The sequence below is a fragment of the Vombatus ursinus genome, unplaced genomic scaffold, assembly GCF_900497805.2.
Source record: "Vombatus ursinus unplaced genomic scaffold, bare-nosed wombat genome assembly UNPS02014811.1, whole genome shotgun sequence".
NCBI lineage: Eukaryota > Metazoa > Chordata > Mammalia > Diprotodontia > Vombatidae > Vombatus > Vombatus ursinus.
The window spans coordinates 12,605,967-12,625,218 of record NW_020954589.1 but is presented as its reverse complement, the minus strand read 5'-3'; the positions used below and the strand labels follow the sequence as shown (position 1 = coordinate 12,625,218).

Below are 19,252 nucleotides of genomic sequence, written 5' to 3'. Positions count from 1 at the left end.
CATCAGACACTTGATACTTACTAGTTGTGTGACCCTGGGCAAGTCACTTTACTCTCATTGCCTCACCAAAAAGCAACAACAACAACAACAACAACAAAATGATGAGCAGGATGATTTCAGAAAAACTTGGAAAGACTTACATGAACCAGTAGAATGAAAAGAGCAGAACCAGGAGAACATTGTACACAGTAGCAGCAATATCATACAATGAAGAACTACAACTTAGCTATTCTCAGCAATATAATGATCCAAGACAATTCCAAAGAACTTACGATGAAAAATGCTATACATATCCAAAGAAAGAACTGATAGAGTCTGAATGCAGATTGAAACATTCTATTTTTCCCTTTTTTTAGTATATATATTTTTTCATCTATGTCTTCTTTTAGAACATGACTAATATGGAAATGTTTTGCATGATTGCACATGTACGACCTATATCAAACTGCTTATCATCCCAGCGAGGGCATTGGGGGTGAAGGAGGAGGAAAATTTGGAATTCAAAATTTTTTTAAATTGAATTGTCTTTTCATGTACTTGGGAAAAATAAAATATTATTTGAAAAGAAAAAGGAAAGCTCAAAAGATTAAAAAGAAAACAAAAATGTACACTATGATAAACTTTAAAGATATTATTTATAATAATGCCTTCCCTTTGTATAGTTTTGTACTTTTAACTTTGTCAGATGATTTCCCATCTGTTACCTCATTTGGTCCTTGTAATACCCTGTAAAGTAAATACGAAGGTAATATCGCTGTTATGTAGATTAGGAAATTGAGGCAGGGTGAGGTCCAGCAACTTGCCTAAGTTTACATAGCCAGCAAGTGGCAAAGCCAGAAACTACCTGCGCTATTCTTTTTCCATCTGTTTTTTAGTCGATCTCCTTGGAAAAACCAGATGTGATTCTTGGCAAATAAACTAATAGGCTTGGAGTTATTTTAATGTTGCTTATTCTATGTAAAGCACCATGAGGGCTGACCCAAATGTTCTGGGGCTCAGAAATCCTTTTATGTTTCCCCATATATTTGAGAATGATGAAGGCAAGTACAAAGAATTCAATTCAGTTCAACAGACGTTTATTATATGCTTACTATGTGCGGGGCACTGTGCTAGACAATTGGGAAAACACAAAGATAAGTGAAACACTGTTCCTACAGTCATATAGGATCCTTCTAAATAATACTTACATACTTTTCTTCTCATTTGATAAGACTGGCTCTGTTTTTGTCTTTTAAAAATATTTTTATTTTGTTTTCAGAGAGCTCATTTACACTTTCTGCTAGTTACACAGCTCTAAAATTGTGTTTAGTTCTGATGCAGTTATAATATAAAAGAGAGCATGGGGAATACATAAGAGATGTACAACGTTACATGGGAAGACCAAGAAGGAACAATCATCTCTAAACTGGAAAAACAGGCAAAGGCTTGATAGAGGAAGCATGAACTGGATTTTCAAAGAAAGGCAGAATTTTAATAGGCCGAATTGGGTAGAGATTATTCCAGTTACAGAGAATGGCAGGTATTATTGTTCCAAATCTGAACCACTAAAGTTGATGTCTTGTTTCTGCTGAATTGTTCTCAGGGGATATCTGAGATGCATCCTGAAATAAAGCCTTAAGGTAGCACATGACAATAATCAGTAAATTATTGAGACAGTATCTGGGATCAAAGTAGATGACCACTGAGAATCACTCCAAGATGTTGTTAGTCCTTTGACAAATCCCATTTAACCACAAAGCTCAGAATTCTGCTCACTCTGATCAAGAAGTGGTCCAGAGCTACTCATCAAATTTGATCCATAGACTTAGGGTGCTCTGCTTGGTTGCACTGCCATCATTAGAGCATCAATCTCTGGTATGCCACAAACCAACTCTGATCTTGCTCAGATTTGCATTTAATTTATGGAACTAGTGCTAGGAAAAAGGCCTATGGGTGGGGAAGTAAGCAAATATTTCATGTGTACTACAGAACTTAGATATTGATTTCTTCTTTCTATAGTTCTACTTTGAGAGGTCTTTAAATAAGCTAGAACAGATATTAGGCTGCCCAATTCTTTTCCTGTTAGCTAGCTTCTGGAAGTAAGGAATAGTGTTTCTAGAGAGAAATAAATATGAAAAAACAGTTAATTCAGTAGGCCCAAAACTTTCTAGACTATAAAAGGTTAATTGTGATTGTGATTCTTAATAGTATCAGTAGCTATGAAAAACCTTATTTGTACTGAGGCCATGTGCTAAAGTGCCCTTCCAAGTTCACAAGCCCTAAGAACTCGAGTTGGCTTATGTCTCAGATCACTGAGTTTGGGGGGCTGGAAAAGGAAAAAGTACAAAGCCATTTGTTATTCCTGTTAACCACATAGGTAGGCAGAGTCCAAAAAGGTGACTCTTTTCATTCTGACCCTAATGCTGAAGAGTTCAGGCAGAATAGTGTCTTTGCTTTTTCAATTGAGTTTTTTGTTCTAAGTGGCCCTTTATCTTGCTGCTGACCCTTTATGTTGCAGTTGTTCATTCTGCCAGAGCTTTTAAGCCCCTGCCTTGTTGTAAGCAAGCACAGGCCTAAAATGATCATGCTTGATCTCTGTCTTTTTTTTTTTCCTTCTTAAATCCAGATTGTCTCCTTCACTATCATTGCAAACAAGATCCACATGAACACTGAAACCAGCAAGCACATTGTTGATATGATTCCTTATAGGTGAGTAATTTCCTGTTATCAGGACTGCTCAACCAACTGTCCCACCCCTTCTCAACTTCAGGATAATCTAATAGTCTCCATTGGCAATTTCAGGCAATAATATAGATAGAAGGTTTAAATTAACTTCAGAATTTTTATTCTCCTGGAGAAAATAGCAGGACAGAGTATATGATAGAGTTGTACCCCAATCGCTTGTGTGAGTCAATTAACAAGCATTTATTAAGTACCTGCTTTGTGTCAGGCACTCTACTAAGAACTAGGGATACAAATACAAAGAATGAAACAATCTCTATTCTTAAAGAGCTTATATTCTTACTTCCCTGGGCAATAAATGCATCTGTTTTTTGTGAAAAGAATGATCTGTGAACTTAGTTGAGTCAACATCTTAGACCTAGAAAAGGTTCTGGGTTGGGTAACTGATAACTTTTTTTCCTTCACAAAGCAAGCACAGCCCAAGGTACAGAGTTCAAGTTTCTTTTCATTCCATCCATCCTCCAACTGCCAAAGTGATCTTCCTTAAACTCAGATCTGACCATATCATCCCTACTCAATAAATTCTAATGGCTTCATATTATTTCTAGGATCAAATTTAAATTTCCGTTTGGTTTTTAAAGCCCTTTGCAACTGGCCCCATCCTGTCACTTCATACACTTGTCTGCTGTCCACATAATCTAATCCAGCAACACAGACCTTCTTACTCTTCCTCCCACATGATCCATCTCTGAACTCCATGACTTTCACTGGCTGTCCCTCATTCCTGAAGTATAGTCGCCCCTCATATCTGCATCCTGATTCTCCTGACTTACTGCAAAATCCCAACATCCTCCCCCCTACCCATACATACTCTAATTCTACCTAGAATTGATAGGGATTAGCAAAGTCTGTCTGTGCCCCTGTCTTCTTCTTGAATGTTGTACTTCTAAAGGTGTACTTCAAAAGGAGCACATTGTGGATGAAAAGCAGCAACAACGTCTTTATCATCTACATATCGGATATCGTTAGTGGAAGGAAGTTCACATTTATCGAGTACTATCATTGGACAGCCTTGCATGACTTCATCTAAATGAAGGAATCAAACAAGAAAGCACAGAAGATGATTCTATGATTGCTGCAGTGACTACTGCTACTTTCTAGTTTCTAAGACATTTTTACATACATTATTTCATTCAAACATCACACCAACCTGTGTGTGAGAAAAGGCTATGTGATACAGTAGAAAGAGCACTGGATGTGGAATCAGAAAGTCTATGTTTGAATCCCAGTTTTGTGCCTGTGTCCTTTATGATCTTTTACCAGTCACTTAGCTTCTTGGAGCTTCAGTTTCTTTATTGTAAAATGAGAGGGTAAGACTAGATGATCTCTTGAGAGGGGATATGATAGATGTTTTCATATATTTGCAGGACTGTTTTGTGTTGTTTTTGTTGTTTATATGATTAATTATCTTGTTTTTCAATTGTTGAACCATTGTTGCATCCCTGGTATAGATACAAGTTAGATACAGGGAGTAATTTACATATATATATATATATATATACATACATACATAGATAGATACAGATATAAATATATAGATATAACCTTGTTGCTAATATTTTATTTAAAGTTGTTATATAAATATTCATTACTAAAATTGCTCTCTGGTTCTCTTTTTCTGCTTTCTCTCTCCCTGGTTTGGGCATCAGGACCACATTTGTCTCATTTTAAAAAGAATTTTGTGAAGTGCCTTCTTTCTCCATTACTGTGAATAATTTTTATCACTTAGATTCTAATTGCTTGTTAAACATTTGATAAAGTTCATTTATAAGTCCCTCTAGAGCAAGTTCCCCCTTCCCTTTGGTGGCTCATTTTTTTTCTGGGTAATAATAAATTTATTAATTATGACTAGCAAATAATTCATAAAATGAGGTCATTGGCACTCTCAGAAGCCAAAGGTCAATCGTTTATTTGTGGTATGTTCAATCTTTCTTTGATGGGCTTGTTTAAAATCTTTATTTCTCATTTTGTTAATTTGGGTATTTTGGATTTTTGCAGGTAATTATCCATACCAAGTAGTTCAATATCTTCATTTAATAGATAAAAAAACTCATTCCTAGAAAGTTGATGTGAATTGTTCAATTGGTTCAGCATCTTAGAATGTTTTGGTGGCAGAATTTCTCACATTTTGCAAGTGCTTGTCTCAGTCACCTCCTTGCTGCTATTTGAGTATTGAAGGTATTGAGGCTTGTCTCCAAAGTTAAGCCGTTAGGACTTTCTCTTAAAAGTATTCATTTAAGGTATGCTATAGGAGAAAATGCTTTCTTTTACCTCTTTTCTCCCCTTCTGCATTATTTGCCAAGTTCATAGTTTTTGCAGGCAAGGTCAAAAGAAATCCTTCAAGTGTAGTGGTCCACATTTCCAGCTAGTCAGGAACACTAAACTTTGACCCATTTGTACTTTGTAAAAAAGATGTGCCTCTTACAGACTCTGAGTTTATTTGAATATGAAAGAGCCAGGAAACTCAGCTGAGGTTTGGCAGAGATAAAGAATTTGTCCCTTCCCTGCAGCATCAACAATGACATATTATAGTAGAAGCACATGACCATAAGAGACATGTACTTAGCATGCAACCTGAGAAGGGAAGCCAAAGACATGTATTCCCAAACCCACACCTTCAGTCAAAAGCAGAGTCCAGCTGCAGAGTTGAGTCAAGTTATCAAAGAGTTGGGAGTCCAGTACCTGGACCTGGGATCCTGCTCAGAAAGATGGTAGGCAGAGAGCCAAGATTCCTTCTGGTCTTAGGGTATCAGTTCTGATTCTTTCCAAAAGTGAACAACAGTACTCTAGGCCAGAATTTCTGGTGAGCCCAGAGAAAGAGATTGTGGAAGCCATACCTGATGATTAAAGCCACACACTCAGTCCAGGAATGGGCCCAGGAGGCCCAATGGAACAATTCACCCGACAGAGATGCAAAGCCCCTCAGGGAACAGTAAGAGGACTATACAAGAAGACATCAGCAATGCTGCATTGTTGGAGGTTTCATTGACTCCTCTTTTCATACATGTGCCATGGCCATATTTATTCCCTATGTTTGTACCTCTCTGTGAATTCTTTCCACTGATTCTGGATATATTTGTACCTTAGGTTTATGGGAGAGATGTTTTATTTCTTACTGTGCCATTTCAGTAAGTGTTTTTGTTTTGAGATAATTGTATCCTCTGGTTAACTAAAGAAAGGTAAGTATATTGGTTGGAGCTTGTGAACTTTATTTTTAAGAGTGTGGACCAACAGAATACCTTGAATCTGGGGTAGTAGTCTTCTGGGGAACCCAATCTACAAGTAGTTACTGGAAAGTCCTTCAGAAGGGTGATATATAAAATATAATCTACTTTATTAAAATTGGATTTTTTCCACATCTTAGGAGTACAACTACTTTATAAAGTTAGATATACTTGAACTTGCTGGAGGTATAGAGAAAAAATCATGAGCATAAATATCTAGGCATTTTCATTTTTCTAATGAAACAGTATTTATTTTCAAGACACTTAAAAGATTTACTTTTATTAGCAGTTTACAGAAATAAAAACACTAAGAAATTAGACTTAAAGTCTTACTCCAAGTTTGAACCTTGGGAACAATATCCCATGTTATTAAAAATAGTCATTTAGGATCAAGTAGCCTACTTGCAAAATTCCATACATGGAATTACCATTGTCTTTTGAGGCACAGTTCATCTATTTGCTCCTCAAACATGTCTCTAGAGATCCTCCCATCTAGCTTTGAAAACTTGATGGTAATTATAATTAAGATCAATTGTGTATTTATAAAATATCCTTCACTGAAAATGATAGATCTTGGCCAATGTAGGAATTTCTTTTGCCTAGCTATGCATATCTGTTAGAAGGGTTTTAATTTTCTTTTTCTCCAATTGGGGAGGGAAGTGTAAAGAGAAGGTCAGAGGGAGACAAAATAAATGCTTGTTAATTGAAAAAACATTTTAAATTAAATAAATTTAATTATGCCCCAGAGAATGTCATAGCACTCTTTATGTTTGTGGCATTTCATTTTACATAAAACTATCTCATTTTAGCTTCGCTAAATCCTTGTGAAGTAGATATTGTTATCCCAAATTTATAAAAATCCCAGAGAAAAAATAAGCTCTTCTCTCTGGAGTGAGAGGAAAAGCTGAAACTCTACTTTGAATTTTCTCATTTCCATCTTTATATCGTGCTTCTCCTAGATCAAAGTACTAGGTCATTCAGAGAGTAATGATTGAATGTCAAGGAGAGAGGTGGAGGTGGGCATTTACATAGTCTCCTTTCCATGTCTTTCACAACATAACTGTAGACCTAGTTTTTAACTTGGTGGTATAACTAAAATAGGGGTTTGTTTGTTTTCAAAATTCTTCCATCTGGACAGTACATGTCAGGTCTTTAAAACACTTTACATATAGCATTTGGCACTGAGTGTTTGGTGACCTAAAGTTATAGATAGGGAATCTCAGGCATGAGGAGACAGTAACTGACTTGTCTCCAACGTCATCTGTTATCTTCTGGTGAAACTGTGTTTGGAACCCAAGTTTCTTATCTTCCAATTCTTTTCTTTTGCAGTTTCCTGTATCCTGAATCAGCTGAGTTTGGGCTCTTGCACTATGTTATTTGCCATGCCCTTTCCCTGTCTGTGGTAAGCTACATTCTGCTCAACTTTATAGGCAAGAAGATTGCTTCCTTGCATAACTACAGAATCAATCCTAACCAGGTGAGAGCACAGACCCATCTCTAACAATGCTTGGCTCATAAATCCTTGGCCTCTTTTCTGATCTTGTCATTCAGAAAACCAGACTGTTCTCTTTCAGAAAATATACTTAGGTTCACTTCTGGATCCCTAATGTCTAGAGGACATTTGTCTCTGTTGTCTATGGAGTCAATATGAGTTGTTCAGTAGCATTTAACAGAAAATACCTTAATATTACTACTAAAGCATTTTTGAAAGACAAGGGACTACTTTACTATGAAGTTACTTGGATATTATTTCCCTTAGTATTGATGTGGCCTCATAAGCCAGAAGATGTGTCTACAATGTATAAAATAGAGCTTCTGTCTTTTCTTCCTGCTTTCATTTCTTTGTCCCCCTTATATCCAAAGCTGGTCAGACTTTGGAGACAATGGATGGGACTGAAGGTATTTACAATTGCTTTACAGGAGTTGGTAGCCATTGGCCTGTGCAATCTTGTCAGCTCATTTTTCAAATCTTTTGTGTTTACTTCTGCTATTGCCAGAACAGTCATCCAAGAGAAATCAGGTGGGAGACAACAGGTAAGTAAGTAGTTTTTTTGGGGGGGGGGTTGGTTGTTGTTTTGTGACTCTCAGGTTCAAGTCAACTTATATTGAAAGACTACACGGCTAGGAGTCTAGAGAAGGAGGAAATGGTGTTGCTACAGTATGTAAAAGACAGCTCAAAAGAAAACTGCTAGAAAATATATGTAGTATTATAGTTCAAATCTTTATACATTGCCTGTCTTTTTATACAATAAAAGTGTCTACATAATAGAAAAATTTCCAAGTAAAAGCAATGGTCAACTTTTTTCATGTAATACTTAATATAGTGAATTCCTTTGTAATAATAATAATTTTGAGAGAGGCAGCATAATTTCCAACCTTGGAATCATGAAGACCTGGTCTTAAGTCTGCGTCTGACATATAATAGTTACGTGAATGGGAGCAAATCCTCTCACTGCCCCAGGAAACTCTCTTACAGCATGGATAATGTCACAACATGGCTTATATGGAAATATGTTTTTCATGTCTTCATATATATAATGCCTTCTCAATGGGTGGGGGAACAGCTGGAAGGAGGGAGACAATCTTTAACTAAAAAAAAAAAAGAAATGTTAAAAAAAATAATGAAAAATAAAGACTAATTTACAGAAGAGTTGGCAGTCAAGCCTTAGTCAGAAGAGTTTTCACACTGGGTGTTTCCTAGAGATCCTCTATCTGGACCACTAACAAGAATAAATACAATAATACATATACATGCCTTGAATTTAGTTAGAATAGAATTTTCCTAATAGTATGCAAAACTGTTTATACTATTTAGATACATTTGTTGAAAATACTATATTGGGATCACTATTGAAGACCTGAATCTGATAACATCAATATTCCACTTGGCTGGGAAAGACTTCATGGAACAATTTGAATTCCAAGCAGTATCCAGTTTATGAGCATGTTGTGCTCCCCAACTTTGTTGGTTGTTTGTTTGCATTCTCCAAAAGAATTATCCCATAGAACCAATGTTATAAATGATGATTTCCAGTCTGTCTTCCAAAAAGACGTTTAAACTGTAACAGACACGAAGGATGATATTAATAGTATTATTTCAACTATACCAAGCCAGCACTTTTAACATAATTTTTCTGGGAAAATGCATTTTAGGGAGTATCTTAGTACAGATTCTGGTCCTGCTTCCTTTCTCGACAGAATGGAGAATTACCTTCATAAGGGCTTCTCAAGTAGGAAGCTAGGCAAGCAGTCTGTCTGATGTAAGAGTAAGGTGGATAGGTATTCCTGGGTACTAGCAACATAGAAAATCTGTGTGCATGAAAGAAGGTATCTCTATGTTAGGACAAGTAATTCTCAAGATCTATCATTTTTCATGTATTTTAAATTGGAGAAAAATTGGTAGATGGGAACACCAGAGGTAGACTTCTTTTTCTCTGCACCTTAAAAAAAATACAGATCCTTTGTGAGTCAAGGACTGCCTACATATGAATTATAAGTGAAAAGAAAGAAGTTTGGTGGAATGGGAGGCAGGCCAAGAAGGCAGTGCCTTCTAGCAAATGGAACGAGTTGTGTACAACTTTGGAAATAAAAGAAAATATTTGGGGTAAGAGCTGGAAATGACAATTCAAAAGATGAGTTCCTAGATGACCTTAAAACATATCCTTCATTCTTTCAACAGTTATTTATTAAATTGTGGCATATTTTATGTATGTAAATATGTATTATAAGTATGATAATACCTTATATTTATATAATTATAATTGAACCCCAAAAGTCTATTAGAACACTGGCCCTTGACCCACCTGCTTCTTTTATCAGTTTGCACTGTGGGTGTTTTTGAGTAACCAGGTTTAGAAATCACAACCAAGGTAGGGAAATTAGAGCTGCCAGTAAGGAATTTATTTGAATCTTTCTAAAATACAATAGTAGAAACAAGATTGTAAAGGAATTAGGCAGCCATTTAGCAGATTTTGATGATAGTAAATGGCTGTTTGTGGGCACAAAGATTCATGGATTTGGAAAATAAGATTTGTGAAGACATATTCATTATTTGTGCCACAAGTATTCCTCAAGCACCCATTCTGTACCTGGACCTTGCAAATATGTGCCATAGGTTACTGGTGGAATGAGTTCATATCTTGTCTGTGGTATATGGTCACTCACAAATCCTCTTAGGAAAAACTGACGCACTTCTATAATAACCCCAGGAGAAGGCCAATGTTAGTGGGCCAGGGGCTGGGTACTTCCTGGTCATTTTTCTCTTCAATCTACTCTTTCTGCTCAGTTTGCAGCTCTGGTAGGTGCAGGTATAACGTTGCTGGTGATGCTGAAGATGGGTCATTATTTCTACTTTCTGCCTAACGTAAGTGAGAGGGCATAGAACCAAATGAGTACTTAAACCAGAATGACAAACTCTCACAATTGTACCTTCATTGGACATTTCCCAAAAAGTAATGCTTTGTAACTTGTGCTTCTGTGGATACAATAGTCAGTCTCATTTTCCTTCTCTGATATTCCAGCATGGGCTAATATTTTAAATAGAAATTACAAGATTTTAATCAGTCAGTCAGAAAGCATTTATTAAACAATTACTATGTGTCAGGCACTATACTTAGCACAGAGAATACAAATACAAGCAGAAAGAAAGCAGTTCCTGCCTTCAAAGAGCATACCTTCTAATGGGGAAAGATAATATATAAATGTCATCAAAATGCCAGAATCCCAGGTACTATCAAGGAAATTTCACAGGATTGTGCCACAGAGTGAAGAGCAGTTGGGACATTCTGAGAAGAGCCAGAAAACTGAGTCTCTCTCCAGCTAGAGGTATATAGGCTGTTTTATAAGGAAATAGTTACAAAGATATACAATGAAAAAATGAGTTAAAAATACCTATGTGCCAGAAATTTCCGTCTAGGTAAGAACATAGCTAGGCAGCTCCCTGGGATGGTTATGATCTGCTCTGGGTGTTCTGTGTAGTTTCAGCTGTGCAGTCAAGGGTGGGGTAACTGTAAATTCTCTCAGTACCAACACAGGTTTAAATATTAGCCATGAGTCCATAAGCTGTCTTAAGGAGTCTTCATGCTACATGTTTGATAATGAGCTATAAACCAGCTTGCTGTCCTAGACTAGAGCACAAGCTAGAGACTGGAAATGTAAATTGAGATCTAATCTTGTGTCTAACACTAATGTCCCAAGATTTAGACACATAATTTCTTACCTCTATGTAGGGCTGGCCTCCTAGGGATCCATGGTAGATTAATTGTTGACACAAAGCAATCTGTTTCACATAATAACATCAGAGAATCACTGAATTTCACAGTTTGAAGGATTTCAAAGCTAGTCAAGACTAACTTCTACCCAGAGTATGAATTCCATTTAGAATATTCCTAACAAATGGTCATCTAGCCTCCAGTGCTAAAGCATATGAAGCAAACCATTCCATTTTGAATGGTTCTAATTGTGAGGAAGTTTTCCCTTATCTTCCTATTAATTTCTGCCCATTGATTCAACACTGTGGGTCTAAGTAGAATAAATCTAATCCCTTTCCCACATGTGTGCTGTTCTTTTATTCAGACCTAGATATCATGTCTGTCCCTCCTCTTTCTCCTTACTTCCTCCCCCTCTAGTCTTTTGTTCTCTAGGCTAAATCTTTTCTCCCCTCTCCCCAGGAGTACCATCACTATCCTGGTCTCTCTCCTCTGTGTATGCTCTTGTTTGATACTATTGCTCCTACAATGTAGAACCAAGAACCAGATGCAATATAGTCTAATGAGAACAGAGCACAGCTTGGATTGTTATTTCCTTCACTCTGACTACTATGCTTTCATTAATTCAGCTTAGTATTACATTAGTTAGTTAGTTTATTTGTTTGTTTTACAGTCATGTCACACTGCTGAGCTTATAATTCACTAAAATTCCTAGGTCTTCCACATGACCTAGTTTCTATCCATGTCTTCCTCATCCTATAAATATAAAGTAGATTTTTAATGCAAGTACAGGACTTGACATTTATCATTCGTTTGGGATCAAGACTCTTCCAGCTAATGTATTAGCTATTCCTTCAGGATCTATGTCATCTGAAAATTTGATAAGCATGCTATCTAAGCTTTCATCTAATTAATCAATAAAAATTTGAATAGCCTAGGGACCTCCTTTAGAGACCAACCTATAAATAACATTAATTTATTAATCAACATTATTGATTAACAAAACGGTTTCATGTCTACATAACTGTACTATTATCCAGGTTTCGTTATTCCATCTTTTCTGGAAGAATAACATGAAAGATTTCTGTCAAATGTGTTGTTGAAATCTAAATATAATATGCCTCTTAAATGATTTTCCTGATCAATGTGCTGTAGTAGAAAGAGCCCTGGCTATGGAATCGGAGGACTTTAATTTAAATCCTGCCCCTAATGCTTTTCTCCCTGTGTGACTATGGGCAAGTTATTTAGCTTACCTCTCCTTCAGTTTTCTTGTCCATCAAATAAAGAGGTTGGAATAGAGAGGCTTTGAGGCCCCTTCTAGCTCTAGAGCTTTGAAATCTATATGAGCCCTGTCAAGAAAGGAAACTAATTTGGTCTATCATAACTTCACAGAATCAGAATTTCAGTTTTAGGGGAGCTCAGATATTGAATAATTCAGCTTATACCTGTATAGGAATTCCTTGTTCTTAATGAACAATGACTTGGTTTTAATAAATCCATGTCAATACTTTTCTAAATGCTCACAAATCATCCATTCTATAATTTTACTAGAAATTGATGATTATGATATTATCTTATGTGTAACTCAATAATGCATATAATAATATAATGATAGTTATTGTAATCAGCTCTAGAATTGTACCAGGGATTGATACCAATTTATAGGTATCCATTTAAATTATCTATCCTTTTCCCCTTTATGAAAATTGGAACAATATTTGCCTACTTTGCACCTCTTACTTGCCACAGTTCCTCAAAAGATTATCAATAGCAACTCAGTGATTGTTGGATTCTCTCAGTGCCCTGGGACGTAGGATGAGGTGATTTGAACTCATTGAGAGCCAACTGTCTCACTTATGTTTGGTTTCAATTCCTTGTTAACCATTTTCATTCTGTATTTCTCAAGGATTATCCTTGATAGAGAAAACTAAAGCAAAATAAGATGAATATTTCTATCATCTTTCTTTTATCCATTATTATTCCCCTGTATCACAAGCAGGGATCCTATCCATCCTTTGATTTTCTTCTTTCTCCTAACATAGTTAAAATGTATGATAATTCTCATAGCAATGCCCTCATTTACTTCATTTATAGGCTCTGTGTGTGTATGTATATATTTCTATGTTTATAGCCATAATAGCTTGGCTGCAACACTGAAGTGGTGGTGAATGTTAGCAGTACTTCTTCAAATTATAACTAAACAAAGCTGAATCAGCCAGTTCCAGCTAGTGAACTGCACATTAGAATGGGCCAGGGAAGTTTTCTTTGCTGTCTATCTATGACCTATTGTAACTGAAAGACATGTAGGTCTTGAGGGAACATGAATGTTTCACTGTTTGAGATAATTTTGTTTCGTAGCAATACAAGGAAGGTAAAACTGAACTCATTCTTACCACTGTTTATTTCCTAAATTCCCAAGTCATCTTTGCAATTCAACTTCTGTTGCCATCTTCGGTGCCAAACTTTTTTTTTCTATGCAATATGGGACAAGTAGATAATTTATTTTTAACAGCAATAGTTGGTTGTAAGAAGCACGATACCAAAGAAACACTTATTGGGATTCACTGAGGTACATTACTTTAAAAAAATTCCTTGGCAATGGTGATATTAAACATAGGACACCACCCACTTTATAAGATCACCGTGCTATATCAAACTTTCACTTTGTCTAGTTGCAGTGTTTTGTTTGAGGGATATCATTTGGCCTTTGGTATATTCGAATTAATCTAATAAGTCAGGTACATTGAACTTCTATTGTATTAAATTCAGTGATGACTATACCTTGGCCTCTTGAAAGACTGTAGGTATCTGAAATAATCAACAGGCATTTGCTATGTGCCAGACACTGTGCGAAGGTGCCTTTATAGAAGACCATAGCCAGGGACATTGTCTGTTATAAGAGGATCAGTGAAGGTCCCTGTTCTTCCCCTTTCCAGGCCAAATTCTCGATGGAGTGCTCTATCTTCTTTATGTACTTTCCCTCTACAAATTCCCTCTACAAATATATGCATGCATGTGTGTGTGTGTGTGTGTGTGTGTGTGTGTGTGCGTGTTCTGTTTTTTAATAATGCTACTTACCTACCCTGTATTCCTGGTCATCTGAGGGCTCTGGGAAAACCTGTGATTATAGCTATTGATGGTAGTAAAATTGACTCTTGTTTCTGGGCCAAATGTGCAGGAGAGATGAAACTGGGAAAAGGGAAAGAAATGTTAAGCCAACCAAGGGATATCATAAAGACAAGAAAATATTTGCTTAAAATATTTGCTTTGTTCTACTCTTAGATATTGATGGTATCTTTGTGGTCATTTAATTTAAATAAAAGAGGAATTGAAACTAGTTTCTGTGAATGGGCTTTCTCTAAAAATTGATACTTCATCCAAAGGATAGTCTCTAAAAAATGTAGGTAGCCTAGAGCTGAGAAACACAGAGGCAATCTGAACACTCAGTGAAGGTGTACTTTGAAGTTTAAATCTTATACTTACATGAAATATATCTGAATGGCATTTATCATTCTCCTCTTGCAAGTTTCCATGTGGGGAGCTGGGGCTTCACCACTGAAGGAGAAGCAAACTGAGTAGAATTTCCATTCTTCCCAACAGGCTGTACTGGCTGGTATCGTTCTAAGCAATGTCTTGCCCTTCCTTTCAACCATCATGGACCTTCCTGATCTGTGGAAGCAGAACCAGTATGACTTTGTAAGTGTCCTAGCATCAGCATAGAAAGGGTAGGGCAGATAAAGGGTTAAAAGGTATTTTGAAGAGTAAAAATAAATAAGGAAAAGAGAGTGGACGAAAGATCCAAGCCCTCATTTTAAAGAGGACCATAAAATCTTTCAAATAGTACAGTGATGCAGTGGTGGGAGAAAAGGAAGGGGAAAGGCCTCACAAAATTGATTTGTATACCCTTGCTTGAGCCCTCACTACAAATATCACAAACTAGATATGTGTTTAAAATCAGAGCAGCTGTATTTAAATCTAACATGAAAGGCATGACACAGACAATTTGTACAAATACTCAGATTTAATCAGTGTAACCACATTCCAGAGTAGGTAAGACATGCTACCAACAGAACATGGTTGTAAGAGTGAGGCCCAGAGTACACTAACTAACAGATCATCTGCCTGATGCACTCTGCCCTCACTTCAACCATCATTGGAACCCAAGCTGCAGTGTCAGTAGGTTACAGATGTTGAGTAGGAGTCTAGGATGTCCCTAGCTATTGTGAGAAATAGGATTGAATTTAAAATCAAGTCCTGCTCTGCTACTGACCTGTCTATATGACCATGGAGGAGTCTCATGATCTCTCTGTTCCTTAGTTTCTTATCTGTTAGCTAAGGATTTTGAACTAGATGCTCTTTTCCACCTTTAAATCCTCCATGTCTACCTGTGCTATCTACCTCACAAGATGGGCCTGGGGAAAGTGCTTTGCATACCTTGAAGTGCTACATAAATTGTTCAAAGAGAATATACACTTATTGCATCTGAGAATTATAAAGTTCTTTAGAGGGCTTTTAATCCAATTCCATCCATTTGCAGATAAGAACACTAAGCCCAGAAGGGTCAAGTAGTTTGACCAAGTTCCCACAGCTAGCTAGTGGCAGAGCAGGGATTTTAGCCAAGATATTCTGACCACCAATTCATGGTGCCTTCTTCCATGTTTCACTGCCTGAGTTGTTCCTTTTTCACCAAGAGGGAATAGAGAAGGAAAGAAGGTGGAAGGAGGAAAGAGAGAATAAGAGAAATAAAAGAATAAGACATAGCCACACTGAGTGTTTATAGAAAGTTATTTTCTAGCACAAGACTAAGAATTATTTGCTGGAGCAGTGACAAATTATAGTTTAAAATTGTTTTGGTCTAGGGGCAGCTAGGTGGTGCAGTGGATAGAGCAACAGCCCTGAAGTCAGGAGGACCTGCGTTCAAATCCGGCCTCAGACCAAACACTTGACACTTACTAGCTGCATGACCCTGGGCAAGTCACTTAACCCCAACTGCCTAAATGAAAAAAAAATTCTTTGGGTCTGGACCTGTGATTTCACTGTTGTTAGGAACTCCTTGGATGAAAACTTCCTGTAATGATGCCAAGGAGCAACTCCAGTATATCATTTTATGACTGACCTGGAGGCACTGAGAGGCATGCCCTCAATCACACCATTACATGAACCCAGGTCTTCTGGACTTCAAGGACTCCTGGCCCTCATAGGAGACTTAGCAAAATGAAAGGATCAATAGATGAGGAGTCAAGGGACCAGATTCTAATCCTGGCACTGTAACCTTAGGCAGGTAAGTTCACTTCTGTGGCCCAAATTAATATAAATAATTTACACTAGATGGACATCTGAGGTAGGTCCAGTTCCAGTTCTCCAAGTCTATAATGTAACGTAGGAGCTATCGTAGGTGATTATCTGTGTCATGTTTTCCTCATTGTCTTCCTTCCTCCCTCTTCTTTTCCTCCAAGGTGATTTGGATAGTGACATTTCTGTCGGTGATCTGCTTGGGACTGGACGTTGGGCTGCTCATTTCCGTAATATTCACCTTCTTCATCACTACTGTCCAGTCACACAGGTACTGTGTCTTAGTGATCAGGAGGTGAGGCAGGGTGGACAGCTGCCAAGGGCATAGCACACAGCGGGGCATAGCAAGGGATACCTTCTAGTAACACTTTTTAAGAGAGTACATATACCTAATGCCAGAAAATCCTGCTGTCTGTGGCATAACTTATCTATTTTGGCGTATACCAAGTCTCCTGTGTTGCAACAAAGGCCCCAAGGCATCTGTTGGAGAATAAAACATCTTCCAAGGTCCAGAACAATGAAGGAAACTAACTCTGTAGAAATTCTCTTTGTCCTTTAAATGTTGACTAGTAAAAATGAAACAACATAAACACTTCAGTAAATCATGCCTTCCTGAACCATCTTTTTAGTACAGAATGAAATGCCTACAGAGTTGAGTGTAGTATAGGGAGTATAACTCATGTATCTAACATGAGCATTATGAGCAATCTAGAGCATGGCCTTTGTTTAAAAAAAATTATAACTTTTACCTACACAAATATCTGTACTTTTGTCCTTTAAACATACATTGGCATTTGATAAATGTAAACAAATCAAGAAGGCAAGCACTGTTTAAAATTTTAAATCTACTGTGTATTTAGTACCACTGAGTATCACTATTATTGGAAGCAAAACAAACTGAGATACATATTAATGGTGGTCATATTATAAATAGCATTTTTATTCATAGATGATTTCTATCAGTGCTACGAAGTTTTAAATTGGGATGAACTATTTTCATGGATTTTTGTCACTTTTGGAATTATTTATAAAAGCAAAGGAGAGCAATATTGTCCCTTTTCTAACTCTTTTATACAACTAGATAGTCGTGCTAGGCTTTAAATGCTGTGAAGAAATTGTCCACTGTTGAGTACCTAAAAGAAAAGACATTCAGATTAGTATGGAAATGGTAGAAATGGTTAACTAGAGACTTGAATAATGTCACTAAAAAAAAAAAAGGAAGTCTAGGGGCATGTAGGTGGCACAGTGGATAGAGCATCAGCCCTGAAGTCAGGAGGACCTGAGTTCAAATATGGCCTCAGACCAAACACTTAACACTTACTAGCTGTGTGACCCTGGGCAAGTCACTTAACCCCAATTGCTTTTTAAAAAAAAAATCTATTTGCAGTTCACAGACTTCAAAAACAAATAAACTCTATGAAAATAGTATTTCTATCACATACTTCTGAAAATCAAAAATCTTCCAGTAATTGAAAATAATGATAGTCAGGTATTCATTAAGGGACAAAAATCTTAATATTCCATTATACTTAGATAATCTTTCATTATGGCCAAATGTGATCAAATTTAAAATTATTATTTTTTTTTGGTGAGGGCAATTGGAGTTAAGTGACCTGCCCAGAGTCATACAGCTAGTGAGTGTTATGTATCTGAGGCCGGATTTGAACTCAGGTCCTCCTGAATCCAGGGCCGGTGCTCTATCCACTGCACCACCTAGCTGCCCCTAAAAATATCTTTTGGAACATGTAAAGATGCCAATTTCTTTTTTAAAATTATTTTTGGGGGCAGCTAGGTGGTGCAGTGGATAGAGCACCGGCACTGGATTCAGGAGGACCTGAGTTCCAATCCGGCCTCAGACACATAACACTTACTAGCTGTGTGACCCTGGGCAGGTCACTTAACCCCATTGCCTAACCAAAAAAAAAAAAATTATTTTTGAAGATCCACCTTTTATGTCTCCCACTTTCTCCCTTGCCCAATATCGAGAATTCAAAAAAGAAAAAATTCCTATTAGAAAAATTTATGGTCAAGAATAACAAATTCCCACATTGGTCATGTCCGAAAAAATAATGATGTCTTAGTGTGTACACCACATGTATCACCTCTCTGTCAGGAGGTAAGTAGCCTATTTCATGAGTTGTCTGGAATCATGGTTGTTGCTTATAATGATCAGAAATCCCGAATCTTTCAAAGTTGACTGTCACTACAATATTGTTGTTTTTGTTACTGAACAATAAATTGTTTTAGTTCTACTCATTTCACCATGCGTCACTTCTTATAAATCTTCCCAGGTTTCTCTGAAACTATCCCCTTTATTATCTCTTATAACACAATAGTGTTCCATCATATTCATAAACTGTAACTTGTTCGGCCATTCACAAACTGATGGGCACACTCTGTTTCTAATTCTTTGCCACTGTAAATAGAGCCATTATAAATATTTGTATATGTATGTTTTTTTTTTCTCTTTCTTTGATTTCTTTGGGGTATAGACCTAGTAGTGGTATTGCTAGGTCAAAGGGTGTGCACATTCTGGTACCAAGATAGTAGAGTAAAGAAGGAACTCCCTGGAGCCCTCCAAACAATCCTGAAAAACACCTCAGAACTGATTTAGGAGCAGGGAAGCAACTTCAGCACAGTAGTAAAGGTCTATCTCCCTGGGGTAGGAGGGGAGTGGGGTTGGCATGCTCCATTGCAGGGTGTCTGCAGTAAGGCTCTGAGCCCTGGGGTAAACCACCAGCGAGGCTCTGCCTCTGTGCAACCCAGCAAACCTAGAGGCAAGTCAGAAATATCAAACCAGCAGCACAG

The 19,252-nt window shown here is 37.1% G+C and overlaps 1 protein-coding gene across 2 annotated transcripts in view; it reads left to right on the top strand.

Annotated features, from left to right (window-relative positions):
* The window catches only part of SLC26A8 (solute carrier family 26 member 8), a 178,911-nt gene that overhangs the window by 53,033 nt on the left and 106,626 nt on the right, over nt 1–19,252 (top strand). For both annotated transcript variants that reach the window (XM_027876188.1, XM_027876187.1), the window contains 6 exons: nt 2,606–2,688; nt 7,275–7,422; nt 7,866–7,979; nt 10,231–10,308; nt 14,753–14,848; nt 16,609–16,715. In XM_027876188.1, coding sequence (XP_027731989.1) covers nt 2,606–2,688; nt 7,275–7,422; nt 7,866–7,979; nt 10,231–10,308; nt 14,753–14,848; nt 16,609–16,715 — 626 coding nt within the window. The remainder of the gene's footprint in view (nt 1–2,605; nt 2,689–7,274; nt 7,423–7,865; nt 7,980–10,230; nt 10,309–14,752; nt 14,849–16,608; nt 16,716–19,252) is intronic.